This window comes from Oncorhynchus keta, chromosome 9 (assembly GCF_023373465.1).
Source record: "Oncorhynchus keta strain PuntledgeMale-10-30-2019 chromosome 9, Oket_V2, whole genome shotgun sequence".
NCBI classification, from domain to species: Eukaryota; Metazoa; Chordata; class Actinopteri; order Salmoniformes; family Salmonidae; genus Oncorhynchus; species Oncorhynchus keta.
Window position 1 is genome coordinate 33,468,577 of NC_068429.1, and position 18,050 is coordinate 33,486,626.

Consider the following 18,050-nt stretch of genomic DNA (forward strand, 5'->3'; position numbering starts at 1 on the left):
CTCTGTTCCTATCTCTCTCTGTTCCCCTCTCTCTCTCTCTGTGCCTCTCTCTCTCTCTGTGTTTCTCTCTCTCTGTTCCTCTCTCAATCTCTCTCTCTCTCTCTTTCTCTCTGTTTCTCTCTCTCTCTCTCTGTTCCTCTCTCTCTCTCTCTCTCTCTCTCTCTCTCTCTCTCTCTCTCTCTCTCTCTCTCTCTCTCTCTCTCTCTCTCTCTCTCTCTCTCTCTCTCTCTCTCTCTCTCTCTCTCTCTCTCTCTCTCTCTCTCTCTCTCTCTCTCTCTGTTCCTGTCTGTGAGTTTGATCTGTGGATAATTGTTCCGGAGGCGTGTTCATTGACTTGCTGTTGAAGTCCATTGATTGGTTCTTTGATGCCTGTTGTCCGTAATGATTCTATGATCAGGCCTGTGTGTCTCTGTCACTGTTGGCCCTGAGCCCCAGCTTTACCGTAAGCCTCTCTCCACCCTGCAAACCCAGAAACACTCAGCACCTGGAACACTCACTGTCCAAGCCCTGTCTCCATGAGAAATCCATGAAAAGTTTCCATCAAAAAGTGATGAATAGAGGTTAGGAATAATGGCCCTCTGTCTTGTTCCTCATCTATAAGCTGGGAGCTCTCCTGGTATTCCTCATCTATAAGCTGAGAGCTCTCCTGGTATTCCTCATCTATAGGCTGAGATCTCTCCTGGTATTCCTCATCTATAAACTGAGATCTCTCCTGGTATTCCTCATCTATAAGCTGAGATCTCTCCTGGTATTCCTCATCTATAAGATGAGAGCTCTCCTGGTATTCCTCATCTATAAGCTGAGATATCTCCTGGTATTCCTCATCTATAAGCTGAGAGCTCTCCTGGTATTCTTCATCTGTAAGCTGAGATATCTCCAGGTATTCCTCATCTATAAGCTGAGATCTCTCCTGGTATTCCTCATCTATAGGCTGAGATCTCTCCTGGTATTCCTCATCTATAAACTGAGATCTCTCCTGGTATTCCTCATCTATAGGCTGAGATCTCTCCTGGTATCCCTCATCTATAAGCTGAGAGCTATCCTGGTATTCCTCATCTATAAGCTGAGATCTCTCCTGGTATTCCTCATCTATAAGCTGAGATCTCTCCTGGTATTCTTCATCTATACGCTGAGATCTCTCCTGGTATTCCACATCTATAAGCTGAGATCTCTCATGGTATTCCTCATCTATAAGCTGAGATCTCTCCTGGTATTCCTCATCTATAGGCTGAGATCTCTCCTGGTATTCCTCATCTATAGGCTGAGATCTCTCCTGGTATTCCTCATCTATAAGCTGAGATCTCTCCTGGTATTCCTCATCTATAGGCTGGGAGCTCTCCTGGTATTCCTCATCTATAAGCTGAGAGCTCTCCTGGTATTCCTCATCTATAAGCTGAGATCTCTCTTGGTATTCCTCATCTATAAGCTGAGATCTCTCCTGGTATTCCTCACCTATAAGCCGAGATCTCTCCTGGTATTCCTCATCTATAGGCTGAGATCTCTCCTGGTATTCCTCATCTATAAGCTGAGGTCTCTCCTGGTATTCCTCATCTATAAACTGAGAGCTCTCCTGGTATTCCTCATCTATAAGCTGAGATCTCTCCTGGTATTCCTCATCTATAAGCTGAGAGCTCTCCTGGTATTCCTCATCTATAAGCTGAGATCTCTCCAGGTATTCCTCATCTATAAGCTGAGATCTCTCCTGGTATTCCTCATCTATAGGCTGAGATCTCTCCTGGTATTCCTCATCTATAAGCTGAGAGCTATCCTGGTATTCCTCATCTATAAGCTGAGATCTCTCCTGGTATTCCTCATCTATAAGCTGAGATCTCTCCTGGTATTCTTCATCTATACGCTGAGATCTCTCCTGGTATTCCACATCTATAAGCTGAGATCTCTCATGGTATTCCTCATCTATAAGCTGAGATCTCTCCTGGTATTCCTCATCTATAGGCTGAGATCTCTCCTGGTATTCCTCATCTATAGGCTGAGATCTGTCCTGGTATTCCTCATCTATAAGCTGAGATCTCTCCTGGTATTCCGCATCTATAGGCTGGGAGCTCTCCTGGTATTCCTCATCTATAAGCTGAGAGCTCTCCTGGTATTCTTCATCTATAAGCCGAGATCTCTCCTGGTATTCCTCATCTATAGGCTGAGATCTCTCCTGGTATTCCTCATCTATAATCTGAGAGCTCTCCTGGTATTCCTCATCTATAAGCTGAGATCTCTCCTGGTATTCCTCATCTATAAACTGAGACCTCTCCTGGTATTCCTCATCTATAAGCTGAGAGCTCTCCTGGTATTCCTCATCTATAAGCTGAGATCTCTCCTGGTATTCCTCATCTATAAGCTGAGAGCTTTCCTGGTATTCCTCATCTATAAGCTGAGAGCTCTCCTGGTATTCCTCATCTATAGGCTGAGATATCTCCTGGTATTCCTCATCTATAGGCTGAGATCTCTCCTGGTATTCCTCATCTATAAGCTGAGATCTCTCCTGGTATTCCTTATCTATAGGCTGGGAGCTCTCCTGGTATTCCTCATCTATAAGCTGAGAGCTCTCCTGGTATTCCTCATCTATAAGCTGAGAGCTCTCCTGGTATTCCTCATCTATAGGCTGAGATCTCTCCTGGTATTCCTCATCTATAAACTGAGATCTCTCCTGGTATTCCTCATCTATAAACTGAGATCTCTCCTGGTATTCCTCATCTATAAGCTGAGATCTCTCCTGGTATTCCTCATCTATAAACTGAGATCTCTCCTGGTATTCCTCATCTATAAGCTGAGATCTCTCCTGGTATTCCTCATCTATAAGCTGAGATCTCTCCTGGTATTCCTCATCTATAAGCTGAGTGCTCTTAGCAGGACCTTGATCTCTCCCTGTTCTCTCTCCTGATAGTTAAATAGTCAAATCAATCTCCCTCCCTCCTTCTCCTTGTTATAACTATCCTCAGCTAATCCAAAACCACCTCTTAGTGGACAGTCGGCCGACTCACACTTCTCCTTAAGCGTTCTAATTCACCCCCTGTGTCGGTGTGTGTGTGTGACTGTGTTCCCTCAGTGTGTCAGAGTGCTGTAGTGTGCGTGAGAGCAGAGCTCCACAGTGAGAAAGAGAGCAGCAGACACAGAGGCTGCAACACAGCAGGAGAGAGACTGCAGGCGAGGAAGTGTCAGGATGCTCTCTCTCTTCCACTCATCCCTCTCACCCTCATCCCAGGCTGGGGCATTATGCATGCTAATGCCCACTCAGGACAGTGTGTGTGACAAAAGACACGTTAGCCACTCATATACATTACACGTCACACAATACACACAGTATACATGTATACACCCTCAACTATGCTATACATGTAGATTGCAAATTCGTATCCTAATTCACAGATTACTCACATAACACACATAATCATGCATAATCATGCATACTTTACACACAGTAAATATGAATGAGTCATGCAAAGCTAAATTAAGGGAAAGTCAGATGGACGTTTATCAGGGTTGCTGGGTGGACTACCACAAGATGGGGCCTGATAGAACGTACTGCCTCAACTACACTGAACTGTTTCTCTGCTTTGGGCCATTGGGTCCTGCTAGAAATTACTGCTCTGCCTACTGCGACTGCAGTCACACCTAACAACTGCGTAGTTCCTCATAGTAGTTCCTCATAATGCGTAGTTCCTCATAATAACTTCCTCATAGTTATTTGCTGATAGCGGTTCAACAGCTGCTCTGTCCTCAACACGTGTGCCATTGATTACCTTTACCCAACCGTTTGGTTGGGGAGGAGGAGGGAGAGAGAGAGAGCGATGTTGAGAAAGAGAGGTTGAGGAGGAGGGAGAGAGAGAGAGCGATGTTGAGAAATAGAGGTTGATGAGGAGGGACAGAGAGAGCGATGTTGAGAAAGAGAGGTTGAGGAGGAGGGAGAGAGAGAGAGCGATGTTGAGAAATAGAGGTTGATGAGGAGGGACAGAGAGAGCGATGTTGAGAAAGAGAGGTTGAGAAAGACAGGGACAGCAGTTGAGAGAGAGCGGTTGAGGAAGAGAGAGAGCGAGGTTGAGAAAGGAGGAAGATAGGGAGCACAACAGAAAGAACTGATTGGAAAGAAAGAAGGAGAGCGAGGGCTGCCAGGTGACCTTTTCCAGGACAGCCAGCCGAGCTCTGTGATGCATTGTGTTCCTTATCCTGATGTTAGTGTGACAAGTTAGTCCCTCATAGTGACCACCTGGAAGGTCTTGGAGTCACCAGCCTGGGGAATCATGACAGCATCAATGAGCAGCCAGTGGTGTTGTTTATTTTAGATGAAAACCTGGGGATATGGTTTGATTGGCCATCTGGTAATTGAATTGACTGATTCTGTTAAACTCCCTTCGGGGTTCCATAGATGTGAGTCCAAGTGACAGAATGAACTGGTTAACTGAAAAGCACAAATTAGATAAGAGGCGTGACACAAGAGGACAGATTTAATCAAAACAATTAGTTGAAAAGTGTCATATTCCAGGATAATTGAAAATGGCCAACAGTGTTTACTTAGTGCCTGTACTAATGCTGCTATCACCACAACTAAATAACTGAATTAACAGAACGCACAGTGGATGTCTCTAGGTGAACATGCAGTAATAGGAGATGCAGCTGTGACTGTCAGGGTTCAGTCAGTGCACTATCCACCTGATTATCTCCCACCCACTTCAGACTGAGCCCTAGGTACTTATACACTCTCTCTCTCTCTGTCTGTCTCTCTCTCTCTCTCTCCTGAACCCACCCACTTTACCCCCCTCCTCTCCGTCTCTTTAAAAAATGTTTTTACCTCTGGTGCCCCTGTGTTGATGTAACCTCGTCCCCAGGCTCCAATTGCTGCCGCATCAACAGAGAGAGCCAGCTGGTGGGCGAGATTAGTGTTGATGTAATCAGCTGTGAGATGGGGGTCTGTACGTTTCCTTTATAGGGGCTAGCAGCCTGCTCTGTGAGGAGTGGGTGTCAGCAGCACATACAGTACAGGAAGGAATGGTGTTCCTACCATACACACACACACACATACGCACGCACACACTTTCTTTCACAATCTCCCTTTCTCTTTTTCTCACTCCACGTTTCTATGAGTGATGCAGAACCTTTGTGTGGCCTGTGAATTCGGGGGGGTTGATATTGTGTATGGACATGGATTAAGTGTGCATGCGCGTCCGGGTGCACGTGTGTGTTTGCGAGTCTGTGTGTGTGCCAAGGTTATTATAGTTTAGTGATTTTCTATTAGTGTTTATTACGATTCGCTTGAACATTTTATTTGAAATTCAGTTTAGTTTTCCGACTTGACTCACTAGTTTTTATTTAGTTTCTGTTTGATAAAAACATTTCTATTTCATTTTTATATTTATTTCAGTTTTAGTTTCAGTGTTAGGGACAGAAAGTAGCCTAGAAGCCATGTACTGTATGTGTTGTAGGTCTATAGCAGGGGTACTCCAGTACTCTTTGAGATGGTCCTGTCACACCTTTCCTAGGTAGCAAAGGTCCGGATGGATATTGTCATTTATAACAAACCCTCACCTTGCGACCCCAAACTGTTCAAACTGTTCACCCTTCTTGTTGGCAGAAACACAATTTAGCCGTTTTAAATGGAAATGTTCTGTAATTCTACACATTTTCCACATCTTATGTGTATTCATATGATACCAGGGGTCGAATCCTGACCCAATTCCAAAAATCAAATAATAGATGTCTCACCTTGTCTTTCTCTTGTAATTATTTGGAGGTGCTCTTGGTGATGAACTTGGTTGGGTTTTTCCCTTGTATCTGTTCCCACGGGCTGCCATCTTCTGACTCTACAATACATTTACTCTTGTCCTTTCCACTCAAATGAATCCCATACGGGGCTTTGCCTTTCGCGACTGACCACTGCTGGTGTCGGGTTTACTGACGCCATTGTTCATGCCTATGGTTCACACTCATGTGCCACACTTGCCCTTGGATTTCTTCCCTGTTAACTACTGATAGCTAGTGATAGTGACGCACAAGCTAGGCCTATTTGAAACATCCCTATCTACTGGCACCATTTACCTGCAATATTCAGATTCTCGAAAACCCCATTAGAAAAAAAGCTTATTAAAAAAAAAATGACAATTCGATTTTTGCCCAAAGTATTATTATTATTTTTAAATAAACAATTTATGATGGTTTTTATTTGATTTAAATCAGTTTTGCAGGCAACGATAAAAGTGTTAGTGTGTGTGTGTGTGTGTGTGTGTGTGTGTGTGTGTGTGTGTGTGTGTGTGTGTGTGTGTGTGTGTGTGTGTGTGTGTGTGTGTGTGTGTGTGTGTGTGTGTATTAATGGCTGTAGGACAGGGCTTCGCATGTTTTGAAGTCACGTTATCCATGGGTGAACCAAGGTCAATACTCCAGTGTCCCATACACTACAGATAGATCCATTGCACTGTATTTGATTGCTCCGCAACTACTTAAATAGTTTCCCGGCTTAAACATGGCACGATGCCGGCAATCCTCCTAGACCTAGTCATCCCAAACAGAATAACATCTGTGCATGGCGGAGGTAGAAATGACAAATACCACCTGTTGAGGCATTTGTAAACTTGAAACAAACGTGATAAAAAATGTGTTGCGTGTGGAGGGCACATTATCACACAACTGTAAAGACTACATTACCCACGCATGGTAGCACATAGATAACTGCCCCCAATAGATTTACTAGACATATTCAGAGAAATGGTTCATGGCATGTTAGCATTCGGACATTTAGCATTGTGTTAGCGTTTCAAACATTTCATTAGCTATCATCCATATGAAATGAATACATTTTTTCTCAATGCACACACAGATGCAGCACACAACTGAACCATGTAGCATGTTCTGAAATGCAGCTTGTATACAATCTGGAACTCTTAATATCTCACCATCGCTTAATTCACCCAATATGCTTTTTCACCTAGCCTCTGTTAAAGTTCCAGATGAAGCATCTTGATGAAATTCCAGGAGAAAAAGATTGAGAAATCCAACTATTTAAGTGGCTAATTGATTAGTCATCCATTTGAACATTCTAGCATTCCCTGGAGGGCTCTACTCAGTTAGAGAGAAAGGAATTGGAAAAGGGCTCAATTTTATGGATTTGAGTCATACTTTATGGTTTAAGTAAATCTCAAAATACACCTTATTTCCTATACAGGGGTTAAAACAGGAAATAGTGTAATTTGAGAAATAGCCTTTGTGGGATACTAAGCTACAGTATGCCAGTCAGCCTTACACAGACTGTTTGACTTTGTATGTTCTGTGTTGATGGCTGATTTGTGTCTATGGGGGAACAGTGGAGCTCATGAATAAATGAGACTGTTGTATTATAGACGATGATGATGGCGTGAGATTGACAACTTGACTGATAGACACTCATCCCCTGCTGTTACCATATCTTACTGTGGCTAATTCTCTCTCTCTCTCTCCCTCCGTGTGTGTGTTTTAGGCCCTTTCCTTCAGAGGACACTGCTCTAAATGAGGATGACGTGTACCGGAGTCTTGAGGAGCTAGCAGAGTATGTAGCCAGCCCCCCTGCTGCACCCCACGCACACACACACACACACACACACACACACACACACACACACACACACACACACACACACACACACACACACACACACACACACACACACACACACACACACACACACACACACACACACACACACACACACACACACACACACACACACAAATGGCGTTCGGAAGTAGCTGCAGCAGCACAGCCGTAACCGTCCATACTGCCACCTTCCTCCGTCCTCCTGTTTACACAAACTCCCTGCCCTCCGTCACTCTGTCCGTTGCCATGGTGACACCAGTAGAACATTGGCTTCCTGCCTGCCACGTTGGCTCAGTGACTCTATGGCTGGCTGGCTGCATGGCTTGGGTGATGAGTGGGTGGGTGTGAAAGCCAGCTCAGGTCGAGGGAGCGGCAGAGGCAGGGAGGCTGGCCTGGGGTGGGGTGGTAGGGTGGAGGCTGTGTTATGCGAAAACTCCCATTCCTCTGATTAATGGAGAATAATTAGGTGCTGTGCTGAGATAGGTGTCATTCATCACCCAGAGAAAGCGAGGAGGAATGGAGGGGGGGGGGATAACAGAGTGCCACCACTACTGCCTGCTGAATAGATTACTGAAGGAAAACGTGCAGAAGCATAGAGGAGTGAGGGCCAGGCAGGGTAATACTGGATTAAAGCTCAGCTTAGCCTCCAGCCCAACCCAACACTGGGGACTTACTGGAAAAAGCAGCTCTGTTTCCAGACATAGAGAGAATAGTAAACACACAGGTGCTGGGCTGCATGTCATACAGTATAGCTTGGTTTAGGAAGGATCTTCCATAAGCACCCAATGCAAAGTTTCCATCCAACGACCTTAGTCAGAGCAATGACAAAGCAATCTCAAAAGGTTGTTGGATAAGGCACGTAGAATGAGGCATTTGATTGTAATGCATCATTGTGGTGGTCCTGTGATGCCTTATCTACAGTTGTGTTGTAGGTAGCACAAAGCGCATCAGCAGGTCCTAGTGGAAAGGTCCTCTGCTTTGATTACATCCCTTTTAGTTTGCCCTTTATCTTTTGACCCCACGCCCTATAACCCAACCTCTCTCTGATTCGTGGTCATAACACCTTCTCTGACCTGCCCGGAGCCTATGGTGACCCCTAGTCATTCCACGGAGGTTGGCACCAGCTTCCTACTCCGGTGTGAACCTGCTCTTTGTCTCACCGAACAGGTGCAAAGTGCTGCTGTATCTTATTGAATTAATGAAGCCACGGTGCTTCACGGACCTTTAGAGGATCAGATATTCTTTTCATTATCATCGACGGCCCCAGTCCACGTAATTGATTCATCAGGAGATCCTGCATGTAATGGAGTAGGACACACTCAAGCAAGGAGTAATCTCACGCTCATAGTGTTGTTAATTGGCCCATGATATTGATGTACGGTCAATTTAAGATGAGTGTGTGACTGAAATGAGAGAGCGATATGCCAGTGGATGAGTAGGTTTAACTATATTGAACAAAAATATTAAAGCAACATGCAACATTTTCAAAGATTTTACTGAGCTACAGTTCATATAAGGAAATCAGTCAAATGAAATACATGAATTAGGCCCTAATCTATGGATTTCACATGACTGGGCTGGGGTGTAGGGGCCTTTCAGTGCATAGGCCCACCCACTAGGCAGCCAGGCCTAGTCAATCAGAATGAGTTTTCCCCCAAAAAGGGCTTCATTACAGACAGAAATCCTCCTTATCACCCCCCCACCAATGATACCACAGGTGAAGAAGCCAGATGTGGAGATTAAGCACTGGCATGTTTGACATTTTTTATTTATTTAAATAGGCAAGTCAGTTCTTATTTACAATGACGTACTACCCCAGCCAAACCCGGACAACGCTGTGCCAACTGTGTGCCGCCCTATTCAGTCTGGATTTGAACCAGGGACTGTAGTGACGCCTCTTGCACTGAAATGCAGTGCCTTAGACCGCTGCACCACTTGTGGTCTGCGGTTGTGAGGTTGGTTGGACGTACTACAAAATCATCTGAAACTACATTGGAGGCAGTTTATGTTAGAGAAATGAATATTAAATTCTCTGCCAACAGCTCTGGTAGACTTTCCTGTAGTCAGCACCTTAATTGCACGCTCTCTTTAAAACTTGAGACATCTGTGGCATCGTGTTGTGTGACAAAACTGCACATTTTAAGTGGCCTTTTATTGTCCCCAGCACAAAGTGCACCTGTCTAATGATCACACTGTTTAATCAGCTTCTTGATATGCCACACCTGTCAGGTGGATGGATTATCTTGGCTAAGGAGAAATGCTCACTAACAGGGATGTAAACACATTTGTGCACAAAAGTTGAGAGATGTAAGCTTTTTTTTGCGTATAGAAAATGTCTGGGATTCTTTTATTTCAGCTCATGAAACATGGGACCAACACTTTACATGTTGCGTTTATATTTTTGTACAGTGTATTTATGTACTATATTTATCTATACTAGTGTAAAACCAAATCAAGCGTGTGGTGAAAGATTCAGAAGACTACATTAGGCTGCAACTGACAGAATACCAATCTGATTCCACACTCCAAGACTGCTTCCATCACGTGGACTGGGATATGTTTCGTATTGCGTCAGACAACAACATTGACGAATACGCTGATTCGGTGTGCGAGTTCATTAGAACGTGTGTTGAAGATGTCGTTCCCATAGCAACGATTATGTAAGAATGCTGTTCATCGACTACAGCTCGCATTTAACACCATAGTACCCTCCAAGCTCGTCATCAAGCTCGAGACCCTGGGTCTCGACCCCGCCCTGTGCAACTGGGTACTGGACTTCCTGACGGGCCGCCCCCAGGTGGTGAGGGTAGGCAACAACATCTCTACCTCGCTGATCCTCAACACTGGGGCCCCACAAGGGTGCGTTCTGAGCCCTCTCCTGTACTCCCTGTTCACCCACGACTGCGTGGCCACGCACGCCTCCAACTCAATCATCAAGTTTGCGGACGACACAACAGTGGTAGGCTTGATTACCAACAACGACGAGACGGCCTACAGGGAGGAGGTGAGGGCCCTCGGAGTGTGGTGTCAGGAAAATAACCTCACACTCAACGTCAACAAAACTAAGGAGATGATTGTGGACTTCAGGAAACAGCAGAGGGAACACCCCCCTATCCACATCGATGGAACAGTAGTGGAGAGGGTAGCAAGTTTTAAGTTCCTCGGCATACACATCACAGACAAACTGAATTGGTCCACCCACACAGACAGCATCGTGAAGAAGGCGCAGCAGCGCCTCTTCAACCTCACGAGGCTGAAGAAATTTGGCTTGTCACCAAAAGCACTCACAAACTTCTACAGATGCACAATCGAGAGCATCCTGGTGGGATGTATCACCACCTGGTACGGCAACTGCTCCGCCCACAACCGTAAGGCTCTCCAGAGGGTAGTGAGGTCTGCACAACGTATCACCGGGGGCAAACTACCTGCCCTCCAGGACACCTACACCACCCGATGTTACAGGAAGGCCATAAAGATCATCAAGGACAACAACCACCCGAGCCACTGCCTGTTCAGCCCGCTATCATCCAGAAGGCGAAGTCAGTACAGGTGCATCAAAGCTGGGACCGAGAGACTGAAAAACAGCTTCTATCTCAAGGCCATCAGACTGTTAAACAGCCACCACTAACATTGAGTGGCTGCTGCCAACACACTGACTCAACTCCAGCCACTTTAATTATGGGAATTGATGGGAAATGATGTCAAATATATCACTAGCCACTTTAAAAAATGCTACCTAATATAATGTTTACATACCCTACATTATTCATCTCATATGTATACGTATATACTGTACTCTATCATCTACTGCATCTTTATGTAATACATGTATCACTAGCCACTTTAACTATGCCACGTTGTTTACATACTCATCTCATATGTATATACTGTACTCGATACCATCTTGCCTATGCCGCTCTGTACCATCACTCATTCATATATCTTTACGTACATATTCTTTATCCCCTTACACTTGTGTGTATAAGACAGTAGTTTTGGAATTGTTAGTTAGATTACTTGTTGGTTATTACTGCATTGTCGGAACTAGAAGCACAATAATTTCGCTACACTCGCATTAACATCTGCTAACCATGTGTATGTGACAAATAACATTTGGTTTGATTTGATTTGATTTGAGGTTTAGTTCATGTTAAGGTCATATTCGATACCTTGCTGAATGAACTATTTCCATGTTAACAGTATCGTGTCAAATGTGTTCATGTCAAGGTACATGTAAGAGGAATGAAGATGGTAGTATGAGCCCACCTGAAATGGCCTGGTCCTTAAATTGAGTATGTATCTGTTTACCTGAGTCAGGGTCTCCTTAATTACGGTCTCAGGTTCATCTTCACAACCTTGGCACTGCTTCCGGCCTGTGGCTCTGTAATGTCAACTCTCAGCAGTGCTCTGCTCTTTACTGTGCAGTTAGTCCTTCCTGGAGTTGACAAAGCATGAAATGGGTGCAGTTGTCAAGGGACTATTTTTGTCTCAATGACAATCTTCAGATTGAGAAGCAAATGTTGTCAGAAAGGCTTTACATCAAGACAATAACAGTATATTTCTATCACTCCTTGGTGGGGAGTCATATTCAAGGCTGACAACTCAATGTACTGTAAAGTTAGAACCAAAGAGTGTTACAGTTGACATCACAGAGGATCTGGGGACATGTTATCACTGACTAGGCCTAATTGATGAGCATTTAGGGAATTCTACGTTGAGTAAAGGATACCCTTACAACAAAAAGCACATGTCAAATTTGCAGTTTCACAAGTGAAATCGCATTTTCAGATGTGAAATAGCTGTTTTCACATGTTGAGCTTTAAATAAACACTTTGTTAATGTTTCATTTAAAGATCGCCACTTTAAACACCTTTAATGTTATTATATGGTGCAATCCTCTAGTGAGTGGGTTTCTTTATTTTCTACCATTAATCAACTTCTGAAGTATAGGAGAAAATTGTTCTTAGTATTGCAAAAATATTGATATTAAAGCAAAACATAAACCCAAAAGTATTGATAGAAAAATAAAATATTACAAAAACATTTAATGAATGGATGGCAAAAATAGTTTTCTGTGAGAGATATTTGATGAAAATGCAATTAAATACATTTTCTGCAATTTTATTTGACATTTTTCGTGTGAAATGTTTTTGTAAAGGTAGTGCTGAGACATATCCCCTGCTCCCTCACAAGATTCATAGACCATATCCCTGAGACTACACTGCCTGTGTGGGATGGATGTTTATGTCACGTGTACAACATCATGTCAGGGTGAGGGAGCCAATCTAATACAGAATGTAGAGGTGGGTATGAGGTTAGTCCTTTATTGGTAGGAGAGCTCCCCTGCTGATAACAGTAGGAGGGGCATGCAGGTGGTGCTCTCTCCATATGTTGCTCTTTGTCCAACTAGTCCTCCTTCAAGCCTGGGCAATGTCACCTTGTCTGGCCATGGCTTCCCATTCATATCATCACTATTGACTTGATTTTCTGTAATGGAAGCTTCTCTAATGTCAAAAATGTAAAGTGTGGTGTACTGCAGGGCAACTCTCAAAGCCCTCTACTCTTTTCTATTTTTACCATTGACCTGCCGCTGGCATTAAACAAAGCATGTGTGTCCATGTATGCTGATGATTCAAACATATATGCATCAGCAACCACAGCTAATGAAGTCAATGAAACCATTAACTTAGAGTTGCATTCTGTTTTGGAATGAGTGGCCAGTAATAAACTAGTCCTGAACATATCTGTATTCGGTACAAATCATTTCCAACGTTCTAGACCTCATCTGAATCTGGTAATGAATAATCTTGTTGTTGAACAAGTTGAGGAGACTAAATGACTTGGTGTTACCTTAGTTTGTTAACTGTCCATAGTCAAAACATATAGATTCAATCATTGTAAATCTGGTTCCACACCACAGTCCAAAAAGGCAAGTTCTGCAGGATCTAGTTTGGTCTTATTTTGATTATTGTCCAGTCGTGTGGTCTTTTGCTGCAAGGAAAGACCTAGTTAAGCTGCAGCTGGCCCAGAACAGAGCAGCACGTCTTGCTCTTCATTGTAATCAGAGGGCTAATATTAATAGTATGCATGCCAGTCTCTCTTGGCTAAGAGTTGAGGAGAGACTGACTGCATCACTTCTTCTTTTTATTGGAAACATTGTGCTGAAAATCGCATACATTTTATGCATAGTCAACTTACACACAGCTCTGACACACACACTTACCCCACTAGACATGTCACCAGGGGTCTTTTCACGGTCGACAAATCAAGAACAAATTCAAGAAAGTGTACAGTATTATGTAGAGCCATTATTGCATGGAGCTCTATTCCATCTCATATTGCTCAAATAAACAACAAACCTGGTTTACAAAAACAGATAAAGTGGGGCCTTCCGAGTGGCACAGCAGTCTAAGGTGTCATTACAGACCCGGGTTTGATCCCAGGCTGTGTCGCAGCCGGCGGCGACTGGGAGACCCATGAGGCAGCGCACAATAGGCATAGCGTCGTCTGTGTCAGGGGAGGGTTTGGCCCGGCCACAATGTCCTTGTCCCATCGTGCTCTAGCGACTCCTTGTGACAGGCCGGGCGCATGCAGGCTGACTTCATTCGCCAGTTGTACGGTGTTTCCTCCGACACATTGGTGTGGCTGGCTTTAGTGAGCAGTATGGCTTGGCAGGGTCGTGTTTCGGAGGATGCATGGCTCTCGTCCTAGACTCTCTTCCAAGTCCGTATGGGAGTTGCAGCGATGGGACAAGATTGTAACTACCAATTGGATATCACAAAAACGGGGTAAAAACTACAAAAAAAAACAAGAAATAGATAAAGCAACACCTCATAGCACTACGCCTCTCCCCTCTTTAACCAAGATAGTTTGTGTGTATGTATCGATATGTAGGCTACGTGTGCTTTTTACATTTTTTTAAATGTAGTTCTGTCCTTGAGCTGTTCTTGTCTATTAATGTTCTGTATTATGTCATGTTTCATGTTTTGTGTGGACCCCAGGAAGTAGCTTCTGAGTAGCTTCTGCTTTTGCAGCAGGTAACGGGGATGATAATATCCAACCAAATACCAAATACTGTATCTATCTGTTCATGTTAGGTATTGTTGGGAAAAGCAGTGAAAAGATGACCTATTAAAGAGCTTGAAGGAGAATTCAGGTTTGCTCTACATAGAGAAAGTTGGCATCTCCCTACACAGAGAATCTCAAAAGAGTAATGTAACATTGCCTTGAAACAGCCCTCCCAGATACGTACTTGCTCAATGTTTGGACAGCCTCTGAGATCTGATATAGTCAGAGCTAATAAAATGGAAGCCCATGGCAGCAACCTCTCTAACTTCATGAGAAAGAAAGGGCCTCATCGCCCTAAAACTTTCTGATTAAATCAGGGAAGAAAGGGAAGCAAGATATTTCCGTCCCAAGTAAATCTGTTTATTTATCCATCAGCTTACAAATGTGCTGGCCCTAGTCATATGTCTCTGGCTAATCCACTTTTCTACAGTTGCACACACACATTTGTCAGTAATTGCATCGCCAGCCTGGTGGTGAAAACCAGAATGACCTTCCATTGAATTTGGTCTGCACACCCTGCAGTCTGCAGAGAGTTGAAATTCCCCATACACAGTGAGGGAAAAAAGTATTTGATCCCCTGCTGATTTTGTATGTTTGCCCATTGACAAAGATATGATCAGTCTATAATTTTAATGGTAGGTTTATTTGAACAGAATAACAACAAAAAAATCCAGAAAAACGCATGTCAAAAATGTTATACATTTATTTGCATTTTAATGAGGGAAATAAGTATTTGACCCCCTCTCAATCAGAAAGATTTCTGGCTCCCAGGTGTCTTTTATACAGTGCTCCTAATCTCAGTTTGTTACCTGTATAAAAGACACCTGTCCACAGAAGCAATCCATCAATCAGATTCCAAACTCTCCACCATGGCCAAGACCAAAGAGCTCTCCAAGGATGTCAGGGACAAGATTGTAGACCTACACAAGGCTGGAATGGGCTATAAGACCATCGCCAAGCAGCTTGGTGAGAAGGTGACAACAGTTGGTGTGATTATTCGCAAATGGAAGAAACACAAAAGAACTGTCAATCTCCCTGAAATCCAGAAATCCTGCAGCTGCCGAAAGGTCACCCTGCTCAAGAAAGCACATATACATGCCCGTCTGAAGTTTGCCAATGAACATCTGAATGATTCAGTGGACAACTGGGTGAAAGTGTTGTGGTCAGTTGAGACCAAAATGGAGCTCTTTGGCATCAACTCAACTCGCCGTGTTTGGAGGAGGAGGAATGCTGCCTATGACCCCAAGAACACCATCCCCACTGTCAAACATGGAGGTGGAAACATTATGCTTTGGGTTTTTTTTCTGCTAAGGGGACAGGACAACTTCACCGCATCAAAGGGACAATGGACGGGGCCATGTACCGTCAAATCTTGGGTGAGAACCTCCTTCCCTCAGCCAGGTCATTGAAAATGGGTCGTGGATGGGTATTCCAGCATGACAATGACCCAAAACACATGGCCAAGGCAACAAAGGAGTGGCTTAAGAAGAAGCACATGAAGGTCCTGGAGTGGCCTAGCCAGTCTCCAGACCGTAATCCCATAGAAAATCTGTAGAGGGAGCTGAAGGTTCGAGTTGCCAAACGTCAGCTTCAAAACCTCAATGACTTGGAGAAGATCTGCAAAGAGGAGTGGGACAAAATCTCTCCTGAGATGTGTGCAAACCTGGTGGCCAACTACAAGAAACGTCTGACCCATGTGATTGCCAACAAGGGTTTTGTCAAATACTTATTTCACTCATTAAAATGCAAATCAATTTATAACATTTTTGACATGCGTTTTTCTGGATTTTTTTAGTTTGTTATTCTGTCTCTCACTGTTCAAATAAACCTACCATTAAAATTATAGACTGATAATTTATTTGTCAGCGGTCAAACGTACAAAATCAGCAGGAGATCAAATACTTTTTTCCCTCACTGTAGTTGACTTTTCACTCAGCAGAGATGCAAACCTCAAAAACTGACTGCACTGATGTGAAAATGTGACTCTACCAGTCCCGTTGGATCTACAGTATTTCAAAATCTGTCATTTTGAAACCATTTAAGAGTAGATCTAATCCAAGGGCATTAGAAATTATGATGATATCAGTAGGAGCCTGAGATGACCCTTTACCAGGTGATGGTCAGTGTTGCCAAGCCAACCCAGAGCAGCCAGGCTTGCTGTAGCTCCCTGGTCAATGTCCAAACATGTGATTTAATATGTACAGCTCTGTGAAAAAGTATTTGACCGCTTTCTGATTTTCTCTATTTTGGCATATTTCGGATACTGAATGTTGAATCTTCAAGCAAAACCTACTATTAGATAAAGGGATCCCGAGTTAACAAATAACACAAATTATACTTATTTTATTTATTTAATTAACAAAGTTATGCAACACCCAATTGACCTGTGTGAAAAATGTATTGCCCCCTTACACTCAATAACTAGTTGTGACAATAATTGTAACCAAATGCTTCCTTTAGTTGTTGATCAGTCTCTCATGTCGCTGTGGAGGAGTTTTGTCCCACTTCTTACATGCAGAACTGCTGTAACTCAGCGACATTTGTGGGTTTTCAAGCATGAACTGTTGGTTTTCAAGCATGAACTGTTCGTTTGAAGTCCTGCCACAACATCCAAATTGAGATTGGGTCTGGACTTTGACTAAGCCATGCCAAAACTTTAAATGTGTTGCTTTTTAGCCATTTTCATGTAAACTAGATTGTGTGTGTTGGATCATTGTCTTTCTGCATGACCCAGCTATGCTTCAGCGCACAGGAAACCGAACGCTGCATTCCACAGTAAGAACCTCATACCAACAGTCAAGCATGGTGGTAGTGTGATGGTTTGGGGATGCTTTGCTGCCTCAGGACCTGAACAACTTGACTTAATAGAAGGAACCATTCATTATGCTCTAATTCTACAGGAGAATGTCAGGCCATCCGTCTGTGAGCTGAAGCGCAGCTGGATCGTGCAGCAAGACAATGACCCGAAACACACAATCAAGTCTTATTGGCAGGACTTGAAAGGAGCAGTTCATGCTTGAAAACCCACAGATGTCGCTGGGTTACAGCAGATCTGCATGGAAGAATGGGCCAAAACTCCTCCACAGTGACTGAGACTGATCAACAACTACAGGAAGCGTTTGGTTGGCGTCATTGCCGCTGAAGGTGGCACAACGAGTTGTTGAGTGTAAGGGGGCAATTACTTATTCACACAGGGGTATTGGGTGTTGCATAACATTGTTTTGTAATAAATGTAATAAGTATGTAATTGTTGTGTTATTTGTTCACGCAGGTTCCCTTGATCTAATATTAGGTTTCGGGTTGAAAATCACATTCAGTATAGAAATATGCAAAAGTAGAACAAATCTGAAAGGGGACAAATACTTTTCCACTGCACTTTAGGTCTATGAGCTGACTCCACAAGACAGGATCA

General features: G+C 43.6%; 1 protein-coding gene across 13 annotated transcripts in view; it reads left to right on the forward strand.

Moving 5' to 3' along the window:
* Nucleotides 1–18,050, forward strand: part of LOC118387587 (guanine nucleotide exchange factor VAV2) — a 247,064-nt gene that overhangs the window by 185,533 nt on the left and 43,481 nt on the right. For all 13 annotated transcript variants that reach the window (XM_052525717.1, XM_052525722.1, XM_052525714.1 and 10 more), the window contains exon 4: nt 7,454–7,522. In XM_052525717.1, coding sequence (XP_052381677.1) covers nt 7,454–7,522 — 69 coding nt within the window. The remainder of the gene's footprint in view (nt 1–7,453; nt 7,523–18,050) is intronic.